Raw genomic sequence first — 21,625 nt, 5'->3', positions numbered from 1 at the left:
ATTTGACTATAATAAGTTGTGATGAAGCAGATGATTCTGTGTTTCCCTCTCAAGACAAGGCACCTGAGAAAGTCTCCCTCTAACCCACAGCACCCAACAACAAGGCTTCAGCAGAACCGTGCCTCTAGCAGAGCCTGTTCAGATCTCCGGGCGCTGGGACAGTTGAAGGTTAAGTTGATCTTTTAAGGATTAAAAAGAGAGGTCAGATATAAATGCATTTGAAAGCTGATTTTCATGCTCCCACTGAGACATTCCAGGATGCCTTAACAAAAATCAAATCAAGATTAGGGGGAGAAAACGCCCAAAGGAGAGGTGGCACACGCAGTGACCACAGGGGCAGGGAGTGTAGGTTGGGATGGGCAGCTCCTGTGTTGTAAGCAGTGTCATCAGAACACAGCATGGCCATTAGTTTCCATGTTGCCCCAGCTGCTTTGGCACTACAAGGGCACAGGTGTGGGTGGCAACAGAAGCCACCTGGCCTGCAGAGCTCAAAGAATGTGGTCCTTTACCCAAAAAGTTTGCTGACTCCTGATGTAGTAAAGAAACTGCCCTGGATTAAGAAATCCGCCCTCTGTCTTCACGGGAGACCACAGACGTAATGGAAGCTGTAACACGTCAGGGTTATGGAGACAGCAGGAAGGACTGAGGCATGCGGTGACCTGGAGAGTGGACGCCAGCCTGTCCCCGCTGCCATGGCGAACACGGGCCAGGGCTGCCAGACCTCTGGTCATTTCAAGGGCAACTCAGAAGCTGAGTTTTTAAATAAATAGCTTTCCTTTTTTAGCCACTAATTTACTTTTTTAACATGTGTAACGCCAGCCTCCTGCCTAAGACCTAAAACTTCAGGGAGTTTCTTTTCTACTACACAAGCAGTATGAAAAAGCAGAAGGAGAACTTTTTTTCAAGTTGAGCTCCCCCATTTTAACACAATCCAGGAGAGGGTGTTTTCAGTGACTGAGTTTATTCCAGATTCCTGCGTATCCTCCAAGGAAAGAGTTGATGAAACCATCCTGTCTCCCCTGGATTTATTCTAAGCACATGGAGCCCAAGTCTTCCCTGGCAAACGCAGCAAGTTGCCCTTTGGAGCGTTGGGTAAGTCATCACCAGCCCACCAGCATTCCCTTTACCCTGTGCCACTCACTGGCGATCCCACTTTCCTGGTGTGTAAACTGAGAGAGTGAAGGTGAAATCCAGAGTCACACAGTCACGTGGCTAGAAAGCGCTGGAGTTAGAAATGAGGGCCCTGGACCCCTCCTCCACCCTAACTGTGCTTCCACACCTACTGATTTGCTAACTCTGACAAGGTGTATCCATGAGTGCGTGTGTGTGTGTGTGTGTGTGTGTGTGGTTTAATTCATTGAGCCTGAATTGACTGAGAGGCAGAAAGAGACACGATAGCCAAGCATGACTAACGATTCTTCTGCAACTCTAACTATCACAAGTGACTAAAGCTATTTTTCTGAGGTGAAATGGCCAGAGGAAAAAAAAAACAGCCTTCCCATAACAGCTTATGAGTTTCTGGTGAACCCTGACCTTGGGCATCTACCCTCCAAGGTGCTCTAAGACTATTATGGGGGAGCCAAATTTGGGGGTGACACCAAGTCATTCAGGAAGTCCAGCGGCTGCGTTAGCAAATATTTATAAACCACTTTCCAACTCTTATGAGGAAGAGAAAGCACGGATCTGAAGTATTCTCATTCTGCTTTGCCTACCTCACGGGTCTGCAGCTGCACTAACTGCCTAATCATTACACAGTTTTCTGAAATTTCAAGGACCTGTAAAATGTTATTGCCAAACTTTTCATGATTTTTTTTTTTTAAATGAATGTCTGTGCCATTCTCTGAGCTGACAGGAGAGGGCAGTCGTGTTACACTGACAGAGGCGCAACCTGGCTGGAACATTCTTTGGAACCTAATAAATAATACCTGCTACGGAATAAAAGGGGCTGTACATGGCAGGCTTTAAAAACAAAACAAAACCTGGAAATAATTTTCAGCATTAAATAGGGAATTCCTTACATTTCTCACCTCGTACCGAGCTAACTTTTGTGGTGTTTGACAAAGCACATATGTTTAAGGATGTGGTGTATACAGTGGTCTGTTTACATAAGATGCCCAAGACCGAATAAAATAGTGGAAACAGGACAGCAGTGGAAATAGAGGAGAAATGACTACTGCTACACATAAAGGTAGCAGTTAGGTAGCAGTTACTGCTACCTAAAACAGGTGTGCCCCTTGCGCCTGGGGACTTTTTCCACCCAGTATTCACAAGTGAATCTCACCTATCTGCAAATCTTGCACAAGAAACCTGGCATGATGAGCGCAGGTCAGCTCTAACCTCCCAGGAACATTCACACACAACCATCATTTAACTTCCTCCTTCCCCCAGTGCGTTTAGATGCACAAAGAGGAAGTGAAGACCCACTCTCAAATATTTTTTCTTCAAATCCCCAGAGTGCCAAGGAACTAGTCCCCAATGGACCAGGCAGGCAAAAAGATACTGGTGATGAGACAGCCCCATCCAACAACCCACCGAAGGGCTCTGGTAAGAGACGGGAGGTAGGGGCAGGGATGGGGTCTAAGGCCCCAGGGGTCTCGCTCGATCTGGTCCCCACAGCTCCACGAGAGAGGCAGAAAGGGGATCGTGCCGAAGTCAGATGCCAGGATGGCGAGATAGACTCAGCATACACCCGGACCACCAGTGCATCATTTTGTCCACGACGTGAACCTGGACGTGTGAACACTGGCCTCTGTCACTTACTACCTGGGAGACTTTGTCAGGGCCTGTGACCTTTGTAAGTCTGTATTTCTTCAAATACAAAAGGAAGAAAAATAATAATAATAGTAATGAGCTAAAATTGCAGAATGTTTGCCATAAGCCACGCACTAACCTAAGTGCTTTCCATATATGAACACATCCACAGACCCTCCTAGATGAGTCCATAGGGCAGGTAGGGGTATAACCCCCCAATGTGCAGGGGACAAGCTGAGCACACGGAGATGACAGAGCTGAAAAGGAGTGACACAGCAGAACCCACCCTAGGGCAGCCTCGTTCGGAGCCCATCCTTCTTACACACCTGCCCTGCCGGCTTCTGGCTGCAGGCGAGAAGCAAGCTAGACGATTTAGGTCTACGTTTAGACAACAGAGCACTACAGCCAAAATGACAGTCCATGTCACGGTCATAATAATAAGCCGTGGTCCATATTAGGCGATGTACCATCACAAACCCGAAGGGCACATAATACTTAACACTGAACAAGCTGAGAGAAGGAGGGGAGACCGAGAACTAAAAGAGTCCAGAAAGAATAAAGCAATCCTGACAACTGATAGATCATGAAGGTATTAGTTAACCTTTTTCCAAGGATATCAGATGTGTTAGCACCAAGAATGACCAAAGGATCTCCTTTCCATTCAGGAGAATTCGAGTCCCAAATCCAACAATCGGGACAACAAAGGGGGTCACAGAGTACCCTGTTCTGCAAGCTCCTTCCTTTACATAAGACGTATATTTACCTAGAAGGTTTCGGACGAGTTCCTGAACACAGCCCTGGTGAAGGTCCCCCCAGGTCCTGAAGTCCTCATAAGATCATGTTTGTGAGAGACCAGAAATCACATTCCTAATCACATTCCGTGCTCTACGGGGGAAATGAAAAATGGCCCAGCCTCTCAGTGGATAATGAACTAATGACATGATTTACTGTGACCCAGCACTTTGCATTTGTGATTTGGAGTTGAAGTAGATTTCACGGAGGGAAGGTCCGAGGTGTCAGAGGTGGTGCCGGATGACAGAAGAGTAGCGTCTTCTTACTGAGAGCCAGGGGAGAAGCCACAGGGACTGAGCTAGGGTCCACCTCTGACCTTCATCTACCTCAAAACGCAAAAGTGCATTTGTTACGTTAATAATAGTACCAATAGCTAACATTTCTTGAGCACCCACTGTAGCCAGAAGCTGTCGTAAGCATGCTACATGGATTGATTTTTCTTTAATTCTCAGAATTAGCCTCTCCGAGAGATGTGATTATTGACTATATCACTCTTTCGTAAGTGGGGAAACAGGCACTGGGCAGTCAAGAACTTGCCCGATGTCATAAAGCTAGTAAGTGAGAGTCAGGATTTGAGCCCAGATGTCTGATTTATGGAACCCACACTCCCAAGAGTCCACTTTCAGAGGACTCACTTTAGAGGCGGAATGGCCCTAAAAGCTCTTGTTCAGGGACTTGATGGATTTGGGAAACTGTCATCTGAGTACGTTTAGGTGTAGACAAGGGGATGTGAGCTGACTCAAAACCAAAGCCCCAGCTCAGCTGGTGCCTCAAGGAGGCTGATAAATTTGGACCCTTTGAGCCTGTGTGGTAAAGCACGCTTCAGAAAGCTGGCCTTAATTTTTTCAAGAATAATCTGTAACTCCGATTTTTCACTAAATAATGTCAAATATCCTCTCAGTGAAAAATGTAACAAAAGCACAGAAAAAGGAAGACCAGATTTCCAAGTGGTACCAGGAAGGGAGGGGCAAGGGCTGGGAAACGGCAGAAAGGAAACGGAAGAGGGAAGGTTTCAGGGTCCTGAATTGGGGAGCCCACGAAGCTTTTTAAGAAATCAGATTTAAGTATTAATTCCAAGACCAGCTGCGACAAATCGAACCATTGTCATAAAGGAAATGCAATGAGGGCCAGGCAGAGATGCCAGAGACGCCTTGCCCTACCTTACCACTCGCCCGCACAGATGACAGGTGTGCTAAAAAGCAAACCTGTGGAGCCCCCTGGGGCAGAGCAAGGGCCCCGGAGCACCAGGCAAGCCCGAGGTGAGGCATAACGCGCCCCCTCGTGGCAGCCCGGGACACTGCACAAATCCAAGCTGGTCTTTCTCGATCTTCCCATTTTTAAACTCAAAATGGGGTTTATGAACAGATTTTTTAAAAATAAGAGTCACCAGAAATGATCATGTATTTTTGTTAAAGGAAAATCGTGCTAATAGTGCAAGTTGCTTATCCAAGAACTGTTATTTGTCAACCAAATGCGCAAAGGAGAAATTGTCAGTCTCTCCTATAAATACATAGATAACTAAGTAAATGGTGAAGATGATATTTTATCAGCTTTCAAACCTCCTATTCCTACCATTGATAAAGGAGAAGCGCACTCGGTAAATTCTATTTTCCTTTTCTCTCTTCTAAACATCCATCAGTGAATCCAGACTTCATTGTTTACCAAAATCTTCTTGTCTGGGTCCCATTGAACTCCAACCAGGTCTTCTGTCCTTTTCCAATCATAAAGGCTTCCTTTTCCAATCACAAAAATTCATCAGTTTGTGAAAACATCTCGACAGCCCATGAATCACCGTTTTAGAAAGGCAGTGTTTGAGCTATCTCCAAACGCATTTTTTAAAAATTCTTTTAAATGAGAAAGCCAAACCCAGAAGCAATGCAATGGATAATTAGAAAGCAATGATGCTTCAGGCTGCAATTATAGCCACAAACCACTATGTAAGCCTGTGGCAGAATTAGAAAACGATCATTTCTTTTGCTAGATTTCCCTCAACCAAGTTTTCCAAATCCACTGTGGGAGTGTGGGGCACCCACCTGCACAAGCCCCCCTCCCCCGACTGGTGTCCCCAGAGCTTTGGGGCCCTTCCTGAGCCCTGGCCCAGCAGTGATCAGAGCGTTTGCTGGGAGACTGCAGGCCATTCATGCTCTTCAACTGAACTGGCTTTCGGCCCACGAGGCTGCTTCTGTGGTTGGACCTGGCAGTCATTCCCAACGTGCAGCAGCCTGGACTCTGGCCACAGAGTAGCCAGTGTGTAAAGAGAACAGACGGCCAGTGAGAGGACCCGGGCTCTCACACAGAGGCCACTTTGTCACCTCGGTCGACCCAGCTGGGATGCATCCTTGGGCATGACTTTCGTGAGTAGGAATGTTTCAGGTTTATTTATTTGGGGATGTGGGCCTCTGGAGGGTCTGGACGTTTGAAGGAGAAGCTTTTAGAATAAGATGTCAGTTACTCCCCATGCGTCACGAATAGCTGAAGACGTGGATTCGTTTTCCTGCTGCTCTGACTTTTTGGTTTAAAGGAAAAGAAGAGGGAACTCTCAACCGGGCTAGAAGTGGACAGGACCCCATTCATTCAGCATTTTATAACGAGTGCATTGTGGTTGGACCTTGACACTATTTTTTAAAGTACTTATTCAAGAAAGTAATATTTCAGGGAGGGAGACGCAAGAGGGAAGAGATATGGGAACATATGTATATGTATAACTGATTCACTTTGTTATAAAGCAGAAACTAACACACCATGGTAAAGCAATTATACTCCAATAAAGAGGTTTAAAAAAAAAAAGAAAGTAATATTTCAAGCCCTGACATGTATTTTCTCTCAAAGAATACAGACGTGATTTACAGACTGTTTAACTCCTCATTAAAGTTGGTCCTGAAAGAGCCACGCCAGCCATCACTGCACATCACATGATAAACAGAGGCAAACAAAGAGCAGTTCTTTAAAATGTGCTCCAGTTCAGACCACCCGCTGCCCGCCAAGTTCCCACCTCAGCCTGTTTGTTCTTACCTGGGAGACCTGAAGTCCCGGGCAAACCTTTGGGACCTCTTCCTGGGGGGCCACGATCACCTCTTTCCCCCATGTCACCTGTGTTTCATTAGAGAAATGTTATTTTTCTATATGTCTATAAAAGTAAACTTCCATATTTTTAAACTTAAAGCAAAGCCTACATTCAGAAACCAAAAAGTAGGAAGTTGCCACAATGTAGGTCGTAGTAAGTAGGTAGCAAGGCAAAAATCAAGTTAATTATATTGAGATCTAAGGGGGAAAAAAATCAGATGATCATATCTGTAGATGCTGGAAAGATATTTGACAATTAAACATGCATCCCTGATACAACAGTCAATAAAATAAGACTCAGGCTATTTCCTTAACATGATAAAGTATATCTGTCTCAGCACTGAAGCTGGCATAATGCTTAACGAGAAACACAGAGCAGCTTCCTTATAGTCAGAACATTACAAAGATGCCCACTTTATCATTATTATTTATTATTTGGTTTGAGCCATCCCTAGTTTCAGATGATATGACTGCTTATCTTAAACCCTAGAAAATCAACTCAAAATCTACTAAAAGCAATAAAAGAATTCAGTAAAGTAGCAAGGTACAAAATACATGGAAATCAATCATTTTCATATATACAAACAACAATCCGTGATAAGAGGTAGTGAACAAAGATCCCACTTGTAATAGCAACTAAATTATCAAATAACTAGGAAAATAAGTTTAATCAGAAATATGCAGATCCAACATGAAAACAGATCCCCTTTGTAATAGCAGCTAACTTACTAAATAACTAGGAATAAGTTTAATCAGAAATATGCAAATCCAACATGAAAGAAAATTGAACAGAAGATTGAAAACGATCTAAGTATCCATTAAATACACTATGGTACTTCCACAGAGCAGAATACTAGGCACAGGTGAAGAAGAGCCAGAAAGGTCTTTGAAGTGATCCCCAAGATATTGTTAAGCGAAAAAAGCAAGGCCCAGATCACTTACTAATGGACAGCATGATTCGTTGTTAAAAGGATGTAGGGAAAATAAATATATTCATAGATCCTTTATAGCGTCACTGGTAAGGGTATGTAGGAAACCAATAATAGCGATTCCCTAATGAGAAGGATAAAGGAAACCAGACAGATGGGAGACAGGGGTGGGAGAGACACTCTTCACTAAGTATCTTTTTAGACATTTTAATTTCTTGAACAATGTAAATTTAGTATCACCAAAAATAAATTAATGAAGTTTCAAAATTTAAAGTGTGTTGTCATCAGTGCCTCCATTTCACTTCTCATTATTTATAGGGAATGTACTTTGGAGTGCGACCAACCATGTGTGTTTGCAAGACAGTTGACTGAATTCAGGGATCGGCAGCCACGGAACAAAGTTACATAAATTATCCTGGCCCTGCAGAGACCACACTTAGAAACTTGGCCTCATTGACAAGATGACCTAATACCTTAGTTAACTGGTCCTAAATGACGTACGCTGCTTCTGGTACAAGACCAGTTCTACTATCCCATTAGTACAGTAGTATATCATTATTTTACTACATCGTTACAAGATGCAATAGCATTTTGCAACAAATTCTATACATAATCACTTTTTCCAAATATTCGCCCAACCTCATTGAAAATCGACAGGTTTGTTACAATTTAAAAAACAAAGTCACAAGTGCACAACAAAAATAGGAAGAATATCGGTACAACCATCTGTGCATTTGTCAAATAGTCAAAAATCTCAAATTGTGACATGAATGTTTAAAAGTTACCATACTTTAACTTTAGCTGTGAATGTCCTTGTGTGAACATTTTTATGGTGAATGAACTACATTTTGAAATCAATTTAAATTTTATAAATACTGTGAAAGGATGTACAGCTCAGCTTGAACTCATACATAAACTAGTTGTTTCTTACACTCATCGTCAGTATGGCCTTACTGTATTAGGAAGATATGACAATTAACATTTTTAAAACTAACAGCTTAAGCTCTCTTGTTAACTTAGCAATTTAAATGTGTCACCTCGTAATTTTTGAGGCTGGCAGTGAGAATGTGCCACATTTTCTGAAGACATGAGGTGAAGATTATAAATTAAAATGCAACTTTCACAGCGATAGTGACAGTTAAGCGCGCTCTAGCATGAAGCCGCACCAACTTCAAAATGTTGTTTGCAAGGAATAAGACCGCGGTCTCTTTAAAAGGACTATTTTATATATCAATATATGTTACCAAACGTATAGGAAAAGACGGAAATAATGGGCGAAGTGATGTGAAATTTCCGGAGAGATATGAAAACTCTTAAGGAAAACAATGGTAATTCTAGAACTGAAAAATACAAGATCTGAAAGTAAAAATTCATCGGATGGCATTGCCAGCATATTTGGATACTGCAGAATACAGACAGCATGGTGACAGTAATAAACAGCACTGTATGATATATAGAATAACATTTTCTCCAGATTAAAAAAAAAGACCCCTGTCTGGGAAAACACATTTTCGACGAGCCCCGGGACAGAGCCACACTGCAACCTGCAGCGGCCGTCGTGTGTCGGCTCTGCTACCCCCAGGGTTAATCTACTTCTTCAAACACTGGTCACGTCTTCCTTCAAGACATAGGAAACCTGGCTCAGGGAACTCAAGTCCACCTTTGTTAGCCTATTGTCAGAAAAGACATATAAAAAGCTTGTAAAATAAGCTTTGGATAAGGTATGAAGGGAATAGGCAGTTTGAATCAAAAAATAGCTCTGTACGAACAGAGTTGGGGAAACTAGAGAAATTCCCATTGCTCCAAAATTGCTCTCGATTTCATCTATTTGGAAGCTATAATTGATGCTCTACCTCCAGGTGAGCAGATTAACACTGGAAAAGGTGAGTCTCAGATATGCCCGGTGTACTTTCCCCAGCCTGCGTTAACACAGGGACACGTCTGCTTGACCCCCATTAAAAGATCTAAAAATACACACAGCCTTCCTCAAAGGGACTTAAAATTAACAAACCATGAACATTTACAAAGAGTATTTATGACATGAAAGACTGACTTAATCCTAAGTAAAGTGGACCCAGGGCCAGTCAGGTGCCTTTCGTGTTTCTGCTCAAGCGTCACATGAAATGAACACACAGCTCTAATGCGTTTGTGTAAAAGTGTGCAAAACATGTGGGTGAAAACCAAAAACTACACAAACATGATGGAAGCTTTCAGTACGGTCTGAGGCTTTTTTCTACCAGCTCCTGTTAAAAATGTTCCACTGTGTTTTTCAAAGTAACTTTTTAGGAAGAAAACAGTGATTTGATTAAGACATAGCCTGAACTGTTAAAAGCTTTAGTAAAACTTATTTGTTTTAATAAAACTTATCTACATAGGAATTTCTCTGGAAAAAGACCCTCAAAGCAACTCTATGGCAAACCAAGACTTCCACCATCCCTTCTTTGTTAAGCATGAAAACAAAAAAGCAACAGGTGACAATGAAACACGTCTCTTCTCTGATTGGTGGAACAGTTAAGTTTCAAATGGTGGAGTGTTTATTCTCAAGGAATATTTGTTTTACTACCTTTGGGTAGTAGAACACTATGTGTTTTCTACTAAGTAGGGCTGCTAATGTATGTGGTGGACAAGAAAGGTCAAGTCCAATTACCTAAAACCATACATCTCCAAATGTATGACAGCAGCAACTGAAATAGAAAATCTGATTATTCCTTTCTGCCCACACCCCAAATCTTAAGAAGTAGAACTCGGAGGAGATGCTGCTTTAAAGGAACCCAATGCCAAGAAAGGTATGGAGGAGGGCGGGGCGAGAAAGTTCTTTAGAAAAAAGAAAAGAATTATCTCACTTCTAGATTATAGGCTATGTCATAAACACCGCAGAAAAAATACAAGGAAGCCCCTTATAACATCGAACTCTGCTTGATGAATGAACTTAGTGCCAGAGACATTTCTCAGGTTCCAAATATAGGAATATATTTTTCTTCCCTTCAAAATAAGGTTCACTGCTGGAGTCAACCCAGCGCAACCCAGACACAATTCCACACTGCAATTCCCAGCTTCCCGGAAAGTGTCCAGATCATGTCACCTTTGTTTCCAGAGCTTCTCAGCCCTGATTGCTTGTTCAGATAACCTGGGGAATATTTTCAAAGCCTGGGGCCTAGACCAAGTCAATCAAAATCTCTGGGCACGGGACCCAGACGTGAGCAGTGTTTAAAGCTCCTTGGGTCAGTCCCATGGGGAGCCCAGGCTGGAGAAGGCAGCCCTCGGCAGGCTCTCCTGGTGGAGCAAGTACACAGACATTTTCCTGTCTTAGGAAGTAAGATGGGACTTCAGGAGTGGGCTCTTACTAACTCAAAGTCAAGGTCAGCCCCAAATATGGAGACTTCCTTTTGGCCAGAGAAAACAGGGCTGTGATCCTCTTAGCCCTACAAGGTGGCCCTCCCCTGGGAAGGCGGGACCTTGCCTGTAGGGTAAGGACCACCCTAGACTTGTGCATTTCCACCGCAGGCCCCTCTCCAGAGTTGCTGACTCAGGGGGTCTCTGGTGATGTTGGTGCTGCAGGGACCACTCTTTCGGAACCGTTGTACTTTAGTTCACTTCAGTGAACTCACCAAGGCAGAGGAGTCATCCGTGGGCTGGGGCACAACAGGGCGAGCTCAGCCAGCAGTCCGCCCACAGCACGGAGTTCCCTAGAATGGTTTACGGAGCAAACGGGCCCGACCACAGGGAGAGCACCTCCGCTATGGATTCCTGAATGCAAGCTCAAAGCAGGACCAAGATGAATGAATGGCTAAGGGGTTCTTTCAGAGAAGAGGTCCAGTTCTCTTTAAGGTGAACTCGGAGCTCTCTCCATATGATTTTGTCCAGCCTCCAAAAACATGAAAATCGTGCCAGATTTACAGGAGGCCCCAATTAGGGCTCTTTTTTTTTTTTTTTTAACACGCAGCTCTGCACATGCCAAAAAAACAGAAACAAAAAACGTAATTAACAACACTGTTCCAGCTGAGAGTGCCGTGAACCAAACACATCAAGCACTCATCTACAGATCCCGAAAGGCATCTTGTTTGACCTCTGACCGTTAGCACCATAATATTTATCCCTAATTGGAGCACCACTGCCTAAAACACAACAGTACCTCTCTTGTTCTTGAAGCCACATTTTTCTGAAGTTCCGCAGAGAGCTGTCAGTCACTCATCATGATGCAGAAACTCTGCACTTTTAGTCCCTTCTGTCGATTATCCCAGGCCCACCAGCCCCCATGCTGACATACTCACCTCAACTAGCAAACACCATCAGAGGCAGCCAGTTCTTCTGCAAATCCTGCAGAATACCTAACACACTCACAATCCTGCTGGCCTACAAAATACCGGTTTCCAGGGCTTAACTTGCTTTAAATAAAAGGAGAAGAAACAAACTCCCTCACACCCTCTCACATGTTAAATAAGGAATAAAGTTGTACCTCAGAGCCGAAAAAAAAAAACCCAGCAAAACTGATATCCAATGTCACTCTTTAAAAGAAGAGGGAGGCGGCTTTGATGCATGCTGTGATTTTTCTGATGTCCTGCTAACAAATTTTGTTACTTGAAGTAACAGATAACATTAAAGGGCCAGTTGCCATCTTAGAAGAGTTCTACAATGATATTAAGGTCTCAAAAAAACAAAAAACAAAAAACAAAACTTTAAAGATCCTTTACCAGATCCTGTAAAGTTTACCTTGATCTATGATTAAAGCAGTGTAACTGTAAAAGATTGGTACCACAAGTCAAGGGACCTTAATTCCAGTATTGGGTCTACTGTCGTCACACACCAAGGCCAAGAAAATATCAAACGATAGTTTTCTAATCTTTACCGTCACCACAGTAAGAAAACAATCCGTCTTCTTGTCTCCTAGATACCTGGCACTTTAGGACAAGTGAATCCTTCTGAGAAAAAGCCAGTGTGTGTTCCTGGTTCCACGTGGACAAAATGCCTTACCTTTCGCTCCCCTCAAACCAAGAGCCCCGGGGGGGCCCTTCATGCCCGGGAGGCCTCGAAGTCCCATCTGGCCTGGGAAACCGTTCTCTCCAGGGGGGCCTGGGGGACCAGGGGGGCCAGGCCGCCCGGGGAGGCCCGAGGCTCCGAAGTCCGGACGCTTGAGACTTGCAGCCATCTCAGCAAAATGCTCTAAAAGATAATAAACAGAACAGTCCCAGTGAGTCAGAAATATGAAAGCGATTCGAATGAAAAAAGAACTATTTCAAGTGCCTTTTTTCTAAATGTGTCACCAGAGCTTCAAAACTGCTGGTGAGGCCTGAATAGAGCTGGGCCATTGTCCACGGGCTTTCTGCCAGGAGGTTTCACTGGTGCTGCTTTGTTCAGCCCTCCCTGGATGGACCCTGCTGCTCTGAGACAAGGGGATAAAAGACCTTAAACTTCAGGGCTGAGCGGTGTCCAAAGAGATGAGTGTGTCACCTGAACCTGGCTGGTTACCTGAAAACCCGGGATAAAAAGAAAGTGAGCTTCTCAACACAGGAAGAAGTGGACACCCAGAAGCTTCTCAAATGCAAGGACATTGTCCAGAATTAGTACTGAGATACCGTTTGAGACCTAGGCTCACGGTTTTAGTTTGAAGATATTAAGTAATATGAAATACCCTGAGGATTCATGACTTTCTATTCATTCTCCTTCTCAAAAGTTTTTTCACGCTTGGAAGAGACACCAGACATTAAAGAAAGCCTGCTTCTTAGAAATGGTCACTGCCTGTCTTAAAAACTCATAACTGTGTAGGCTCTTTCAGGAAGCATTAAATAGATTAAGAAACATCCACTAAAACCATAGAGAACAAAACATCTTCCCATTAAAATAGGGGAAATATTTTAGTGTCATTTTTTTTTTAATTTAGGGTGTGAAGGAGAAAATGAATTGGAAACACATTTCTCAACAAGATTTTTAAATTGTTCAAATGCAGGTATCCTAAGTTGGCCTTATTTAAGTGAGAGTTAACATAAAGTCATAATTTTCTCAACACTTAATGTTTAAACTGGAAATATCCTTTCAAGATAAGATGTCTGCGATATTGGTTTTCAAATTTAGAGGGGACCGTTTCATTCTGAAAAACTCTATGATTCTACTAGACAAATTATACTAGCTCCTGAACACACAAAAGATGAGTGTTTCTTCATGAGAGAATTGGTTCCAACCAGAATCAAATAATAAACAAATAATAAACAAATCGGCATAGGCTTCTTATGGGCAGAAGTCTGCCAGTTACTTCTCATATAATCTATAGAGAGAGCCTAGGTCAGTGCCAGGTACACACCAAGTGGTAGGATAGTAAGAGGGGAAAGAGCCTGAGAATTTGTGTTCCAAAGGGGGGGGAAGGTGTCTGTATCTGTGTGTGTGTGTGTGTGTGTGTGTGTGTGTGTGCTTTCTTGTAAATTAACCACATTGGCAAAAAAAAAAAAAAAAAAAAAAATCCTGGCGAGCCCAGAAAGGTACTATTTTTCCTTGAGGCTATAAGCTATTGCACATGGCGACAAATTGTATAGAACAGACGTGAAATTACCAGTATTCAAAATCCCCCGCCTTTAAAGCACACAAAAAGTCAAGCGGCGATGATGTATTTACCTCGAATGACTCTCATGCAAACCTGCTTAATGTGCTGATCGGTGGGTGCTCTGCCCTGGGACAGAAAAGACAAAAGCCAGTTTGTACACAGAACCACAAAGAGGACATTGTTCAATGGTAAACCGACAGGCTGGGCAAGGAAACAGGTGGCTGGAACCAGAAGAGCTGGCCCCATGCTGCTGAGGAGCTGAGGTCTGGCCCTACCCCCGCGCTCCCTGCCGTGGGATGGAGTCTCCAAAGGGAAACCCCAGGGGCTGCCCAGCACTCACGGGAGGGCCCTGGATCCCAGGCAGGCCGGTGGCGCCCTGTTCTCCCTGCACGCCTCGCGGGCCAGGGGGTCCTTGTGGTCCTTCCACCCCAGGAAGCCCCCGGCTTCCTTCCGGTCCCCTCAAGCCAGGCTCCCCGGGGCTACCTGCCTGGAACACAAGGGCACACTGTTAGTCCAGGCTAGACACAAGGAATGCGTCTGCTTCATGTTACTACAAGCGCTGCCATGAAATTGTGGGTTTACTTACGTTCTGCCTCCCAAGCCGTATTTGCTCAGAGCTTACAAAGCCTCAAGGTAAACACACGTAATGCCACACAGCAGCTCTCCAATCTCTTAGAATTCCAGCTCAAGTAAACGTTTTAAAGATCTTTCTTTGGGGTATAGTTATTATTTCAAAATGTTAATGGGAAGAATATATTTTAAAACCACATTCTTCACACTTTAAGTCACTTCTAAGAGCACGTTAATTTTTAATAAAACGTGTTAACTTTTTCTGGCCACAGAAAGGCCACTGAGTTCACAAGACACGTCACCTTCTATATCACCAATATAGAAAGCATAAAATAAAGATATTTCCAAGAACATAAGTTAGTTAGCCTTTATAACATTCTTTGGAGAGTTTGAAGAAGCCAGATGTATCCAGGAATTATAAAATACTAACATAAAACTAAATCAATGCATTTAAAATGCCAGAACAAGAAGAGTGAGTCCATAGTTTATCTAAGTATTGAGGAAGTTAAAAATCTAAACATTAAAGATGTTAAAAATAAACCAATTATTTCCTTGGCACAAAAGCATATACCAATTAAATTTTTCTTCTGAAAGCAGACCACTAAAAGCATCTTTAAAGTCCTCATCTACAAAAACTGCTTTAAAGAGAGACTAAATTAATTCACTTTTTCTTAAACGACCTCTGGTGGAATTTGTGGCAAAGTGGTTTCAGTGGACTGCTGTTTTCAGAGTGAAAACGAGAAGATAAACGCACAGGAGACATTGAGGGAAACACCACTGCTCAAGGTCTGAATGTTCATAAAGCATATGCAACATTTATCTAGGAAAAGCCGACTTGTTCAAAAGCTCAAATGTTTTAAACTGAAGAAATGAAGGTGATGAAGCAAGGCTGTCCCTAGACACATCTAAAGAAAGCTCACGGAGTGTGCTTTATACACACAAAAATTGATATTCATCTTAGTCAACCTGTCCAAATTGCCTCTATGAAGAAATTATGGCTTAAAAGATTTCCAGAGTCAGGGTCAAGGGGGAAAGCTAAGCACGTGTTATGGAACGAAGGTTGGGGAACTGTCGGGTGACTGGTATGCAAGACCATAGCAACTTCTAAAAACACCCAGAGGAGAAGCCAAGATGAATTCAGAATGCGCTAAGAGCTGGTGGAAGACAAAGGAGGCCGAATCGGAGTGTATTACCTTGCTGGCAACATCTGAAATGTTGCTAGAACAAGGAGCAGGGCATTTTTGATGAAGAGATCAAGGGCCAACATGACCAGGACGTCACAAGGGCCCTGGGTCTTTGGGAAAGAATTCCTCACTTGAGGAGGGGTACGCTGATGTAGAGACCAGCGTGCAGACCTCACCCACTTACCAGCTTTGTCTTGCTGAAATCACCGAGAAAAGGAAAAGCTTTTCTGTTAGTAACTCTGTCCCCTGATTCTGGGACGGTGCACTTCAATTTCATCTGTATTACTTGGGTAATGTCAGGAAAGACAGGGGTAGGAAGGGAGGTGATGAATCAAGAGCTAATTCCTCGTATTATATCCAAATTTAAATGAAATTAACTCATTTTCACACCTGCATTGTTCATCTACTTTTTTCTTTTATAACTCGAATTCTCACCTTTGAACATTACTGATTATTTCTAGAGAGTGAAGGAGGATTTCCATTACCGAATTCTATCAAGGTTTACTCTTTACATTGTTCTCAATCCTAAACGATTTCTGTCAAAGATTCTTAGGCATAAAGATGTTATTTGAAGCTTGAGACTGTCACATGATGTTTAGAGGCAGTATGTAAACAGGTAAGATAATATAATGTAACAATTTCCATCTCAGTGCTGTGTGAAGATCCCAGGGCAGGGCACTGTAACCAAGGCTGGGTGGGTCCTCCCGGAGAAAGCTGAGCGGAGGATGGGGCTAAAAGCTTAGGTAGGAGGTGCTATTCTAAGGAAAGAGAGTGTCCAGGACTAGAAGAAGTGCACAAGGCATTGAACAGCACGCGCCAAGCAAAAAGAACCACAGACAGATGACGTTCCAGAGAGGTCGGAGATGAGGCTGGTGAGGCTCATCAAAGGCTCTGTATACATTTGCTAAGAGTCTGAATTATTCTATAAAATGTTATTCTTCAAGGGTTTTAAGCAGAGGAGGAATAGATAGTAGGCTTTATCTTCTCATCTAGATGACATTGGCTGTCACGAGGATAACACACTGGACCAGGACAGAGAGAAGTCAGGGGCGGGGATTCCAGAAACAAGAAGACTTGGAGATTCATGGAAACTGGTGATAGATGCACTTGAGACTGAAGTCTGAGCTTCCTCCTTTCTGCTTGTATTATCTTAAATTTCTTATTTTATTAGACGTGTGTTCCTTTCAAATTAGCAAGCCATTCTAGATTTGCTATTAATTGTTTCTATAATTCTGAATACATCTAATCTCTAAGGACATCAGTTTCGTTTCTGTAAAATGATAAATTGAATGAGATGGTTATTTTCTCGCTCTAATAATTATCTGTATTTTCTTAGGTATCGTGCCTATAACTTACTTCCCCGACGAGAACACACAGAAGATTAGGAAAATTGCTGAAATATTTGCAATGCTATGACTGACAATGAAATTCACTTATGTTCTTGTCACTGCAAAGCACAGGTCGGTTCTTATAAAGTAAACCATTTGTGGAAGAAATTACGACGTATATTCAGTGAGCCACTTTAATATGAAAAAAAAAACTTCCTTTAGACTGATTAGGTCAAAAGGCAGATCCATTTACACTGTTGTGAGGTTTTTTCTTTGGACTAATCCACTACTCAGAGAATAAATGTAGGTGTTAATTTCCTTAAAGGTAAATCCTTTTAGAATTGAATTTTCTAGAATTCTTTCATAAAGCAGAGCATTGCATTTTCTATAGCTTTATTCATATTTTTATTTTTTATACCGTTACTGTTCATTATACTTACAGATCCCTTTGGGCCAGGTAATCCTATATCTCCCTAAATCAATAAAACAAAATTATATTAGAACAATGTTTACTAAAAACTCTAAAAAGCTTATCATGCTGCCAAACTCAATAGAAAACCATGAACAGAACCATGACACCACAGAAAAAAATTAGATTCACAATTTGGATTCTGGTCCCCTCCCAGCCTTTGGCTAACTTGTCTGTTAAATAATAGGGTTGAACCACAGCTCTCCAAGGCTGCATTCAGATTTAAAATGCTAGGTGTGGAGAACTGAAATGTGCAAGTCAAAAGACATTAAGCTAGCATGCTGGTATAAAACATAATAGACATTTAAACCAGATGACTTCATTTCTGAAACTCTAACAATATTTTTAAACTCAACCCCAAAAGTCTATCAAACCAAATATGCATGCTCTTATGCTTAAAAAAAAACCCTGACTATCTCCCACCACTAGTTCTAGGTATGAATTCGGCTCATCTTAGCACGTCAATGCATGTCCACTACAAAACAGGACGACTTAAAACATCCCCTTAAGGACCTCCCTGGAGGTCCAGTGGTTAAGACTCCACGCTTCCGATGCAGGGGGCACGGGTTCGATCCCTTGTAGGGGAGCTAAGATCCCACAAGCTGCACAGTGTGGCCAAAAATAAATAAACAAAAATTTAAAAATAAATAAATTAAAAAACAAAACATCCTCTTAGCTTATAAAATGAACAGTTTCAACAGAAAATAAAATTGAAATCCCCCTTTTACTAATTTACTTAATAGTTAGGAAGATTTGCCTCATTCAGATGTTAACTGAAATCCTAAAACTCTGAATAAAACACTATCAGCATTTTCTCCTGTACTGAAAGCTCTCTGAAACTATCTTCTGAGAATTCTGTCACGCACACACACCCCCAAAGGACCAAGCATAAGTTTCCACACAAGGTCCTCTTACGTTGTGTCATGACCATAAAGGATGCGCCAGCAGACCTAGCAGTGCTGTGGAGGTGATGACTTGCTCTGCTCCCTGCCTTCCTGGAGATCTAGCAGAAGGCTCCCCTGGACCCGGAATCACTTCTTTGGAGGGTCTTAGACTCCAAAAGGCCGTGGAGAATACCCACGGTCAAACTTGGGAGCCTCAATTCTCTAACTACAATAATCTATAATACAAACTATAATAAAGCTTTAATTTTGTTTCCGTGATGGGCACTATTCATAGACTTGTCTACAGCCACCTAAGAATCACCTTGAATGTCTACATGGAAAACCACAAGAAAACATGCCCTCCATAGGGAACGCTTTGTCCTCCCAACACTTAAGGCCACGTCTATCGATGTTGCCGTGTTTCCCCTCCACTTTACTTGATCTTGGGTGCGATTCTCGGGGATTGTTTTTTAGCTTATGTAAGAAACATATTACCTTTAAAGAAGTCAGCAAGGATAGCAAGGTCAGAGAAAAGAAAAAGTACGTATGTTTCTAATACAGTCCAAAATCAGTGAGTCTCCATCAATAACCAGAAAAAAAAAGGGTCTTACCAGTTCACCCCTTCCTCCCAGTTCTCCCTCTTCACCAGAGGCACCCTAAAAGTTAAAATCACATTTTTTAAGTTCTTAGTTCCTTGGCTCAATTTTAACCAGTCAACATTGAGAAGTATTCAAAAGTCCCTGCGGTGCCCCCAAGATCATGCAGAAATATGAAATGATCTCAGTGGTTTTCCTATCTAGCTGTCAGGGGCTTGTCCAACCCAGAAAACAGCCCAGAGAAAAGCCAGAAGGTGAAGTTGAGTTTCTGCTAAAGGTAAGGATTAATGACTATATCCACCAATTTTATAATTAGGTAATATTTAAAAAGGGTTCTTAGAGTTGAGAAAAAAACAAACAAACAAACAAACAAACACCAGGGCAAGGACTAACTCTAATTCACATGCATCGTTTATTTGCTAAGGTCTTGGTAAAGAAAAAACAAAACATTATGATGCGGCTATGGAAGGCCTCATCAGACTGGAGTAAACCGATCTGTTGCGTAAGAGAGACAGGGCCATTCTTTTCAAAGGAAGGACAATGTTTATTCTTGAAGGCAGAGCCATCATTCGCTCCGGCTTATTAAAATGGTAGATAAGGCTACAGACCAAATTAAACCCTGCGTTTCACTCACTGTGAAGTACATTGAGCCTCCACATTTTACCCACACCGCAGGTCAGCCAGTGCCCCCTGCTGGTAAGGCACATTAATGCACATTAAGCGCTGCATTTCACACATGGCACCTACCTGTTCACCCTTTGGACCAGGTTCACCAACTACGCCCTGTAATGAAAAAAATATACTTTTTCAGTGTTTTGAGGTTTTTAACTATATAATTTCAAAACGAACCAACTCCCCTTATTGGGCTGATGAATAGGAACAAGTATGAATAATCCTCATCACCTCACCACCTAGAAAGAGTCAGGTCAGACCTGGAGAAACTGACAGTTGTCCAAAAAAGGCACTGGCAACCTGAAGTGTCCTCTGATCACATCCATGTAAAATGTAACTAGTAGGACTGGAAGCTTAGAACTAAATAGGATGTGTGATTACAGCTGAAATGTTTACTTTACTCAGCTTTTATTTTTCCCTTCTGATAAATTACTATATTAATAGATTTTTTTTGTTGTTTCTTAATCTCAACTCTCAGTAATTTAAGATATCTTTCTTGATAGCTCTCTATGGTCATTTCTAGAAAAATTCTCCATTGGGCCAAAAGCGACCTTGGTTTCTCAACATAGTAGAAATCACCCTTCCAAATAAGGAACTTTCTGGACAGCTAGGTATCTTACCCTGTCACCTTTCATTCCAGGAAGTCCAGGGGGGCCAGGCAAGCCGGGGAAGCCAGGTCTGCCGAGAGAACCCTGAAAGACAAACACAGAGTCCCCAGAACCACTGCTACCGCAACACTGAAAGCACATAAGCCAGACACAACCTTGGGTGTGTGGACTCCTGTCTAGAATAAATGTGCTATGTTGGTTTAACTCTGCTTCTCGAATTTGTCACTCTCCCAACTCCCAGGAGAAGAGAGCCAGTCCCCCCCCACCCCGGACTCCATCCCACCTCTGAGGTCCCCAGTTCCAGGGCTAGCACCCCTTCCCAACAGTGGGCTCTTTGAGCTGAGTCCCCGCCTCGCTGGCTGTGTAAACAAGCACGGCTGGAGGAGTAAAAGGGCGGCATTCATGCATTTGCTCTCCAAGTCCAAGAACAACCAGGAGCCAAATGTAGCACTTTGTATCTCTCCCAGTTTTCAAATAAATGCTACAAGCCACACTGATTAAAATACCCTTTAAGGGTCTCCTAGATTTAATTTGAAATTCCTCATTTACATTTTCACACATTCACATAGGAATAGAAATCAAGTAAGGATGATGCAATTACCCTTTGTAAATTATTTTTCTCTCCTTGCTGCTTTTAAAAAACGTATTGTGGGCTTCCCTGGTGGCGCAGTGGTTGAGAGTCCGCCTGCCGATGCAGGGGACACGGGTTCGTGCCCCGGTCGGGGAAGATCCCACGTGCCGCGGAGCGGCTGGGCCCGTGAGCCATGGCCTCTGAGCCTGCGCGTCCGGAGCCTGTGCTCCGCAACGGGAGAGGCCACCACAACAGTGAGAGGCCCGCGTACCGCAAAAAAAAAAAAAAAAAAACGTATTGTGCTTTGTATGAAGCAAATAAACTGCGGGACCAGAACTATTACTTACCAGTTTACCTGGTAGTCCTGGGGGTCCTACTGGTCCTTCTTCACCTCTACTGCCCTAGAAACACACAAACATGATGGTCAACCAGACAGTCTGCCGAAATGCAAATGTTTAATCACTATTTCAATGAAGTAACATGCTACCTAGGTTTTTGTTTAACTATAAAGGTCACCAAAGTATTCTCCCCATCTTCACCTGAAGGCAGAGACCTTTATATTAAATGCCTGCAGCCTCGTCAGTGTTCATCCCGAGTTCTAACAGTCCTAACGCTGTTCGTTGTGAATACAGACTGTTGGATGGACAGGATACCTGATACATCTACAAGAAATGGC

General features: G+C 42.8%; 1 protein-coding gene across 3 annotated transcripts in view; it reads right to left on the bottom strand.

Annotated features, from left to right (window-relative positions):
• The window catches only part of COL9A1 (collagen type IX alpha 1 chain), a 68,973-nt gene that overhangs the window by 2,499 nt on the left and 44,849 nt on the right, over nucleotides 1-21,625 (bottom strand). For 2 of the 3 annotated variants that reach the window (XM_067702864.1, XM_067702865.1), the window contains 9 exons: nucleotides 21,297-21,350; nucleotides 20,391-20,462; nucleotides 19,846-19,881; nucleotides 19,114-19,158; nucleotides 17,590-17,622; nucleotides 14,408-14,554; nucleotides 14,139-14,193; nucleotides 12,507-12,695; nucleotides 6,556-6,633 (listed from right to left, as the gene is read on the bottom strand). In XM_067702864.1, the coding sequence (XP_067558965.1) occupies nucleotides 6,556-6,633; nucleotides 12,507-12,695; nucleotides 14,139-14,193; nucleotides 14,408-14,554; nucleotides 17,590-17,622; nucleotides 19,114-19,158; nucleotides 19,846-19,881; nucleotides 20,391-20,462; nucleotides 21,297-21,350 (709 nt within the window). Of the gene's footprint in view, nucleotides 1-3,043; nucleotides 3,637-6,555; nucleotides 6,634-12,506; nucleotides 12,696-14,138; nucleotides 14,194-14,407; nucleotides 14,555-17,589; nucleotides 17,623-19,113; nucleotides 19,159-19,845; nucleotides 19,882-20,390; nucleotides 20,463-21,296; nucleotides 21,351-21,625 lie in introns of those variants that run through there. The other variant, XM_067702866.1, reaches the window with a different exon arrangement.

The sequence above is a fragment of the Pseudorca crassidens genome, chromosome 13 (assembly GCF_039906515.1).
Source record: "Pseudorca crassidens isolate mPseCra1 chromosome 13, mPseCra1.hap1, whole genome shotgun sequence".
NCBI classification, from domain to species: domain Eukaryota; kingdom Metazoa; phylum Chordata; class Mammalia; order Artiodactyla; family Delphinidae; genus Pseudorca; species Pseudorca crassidens.
This window is presented reverse-complemented; position numbering and strand designations above follow the sequence as displayed.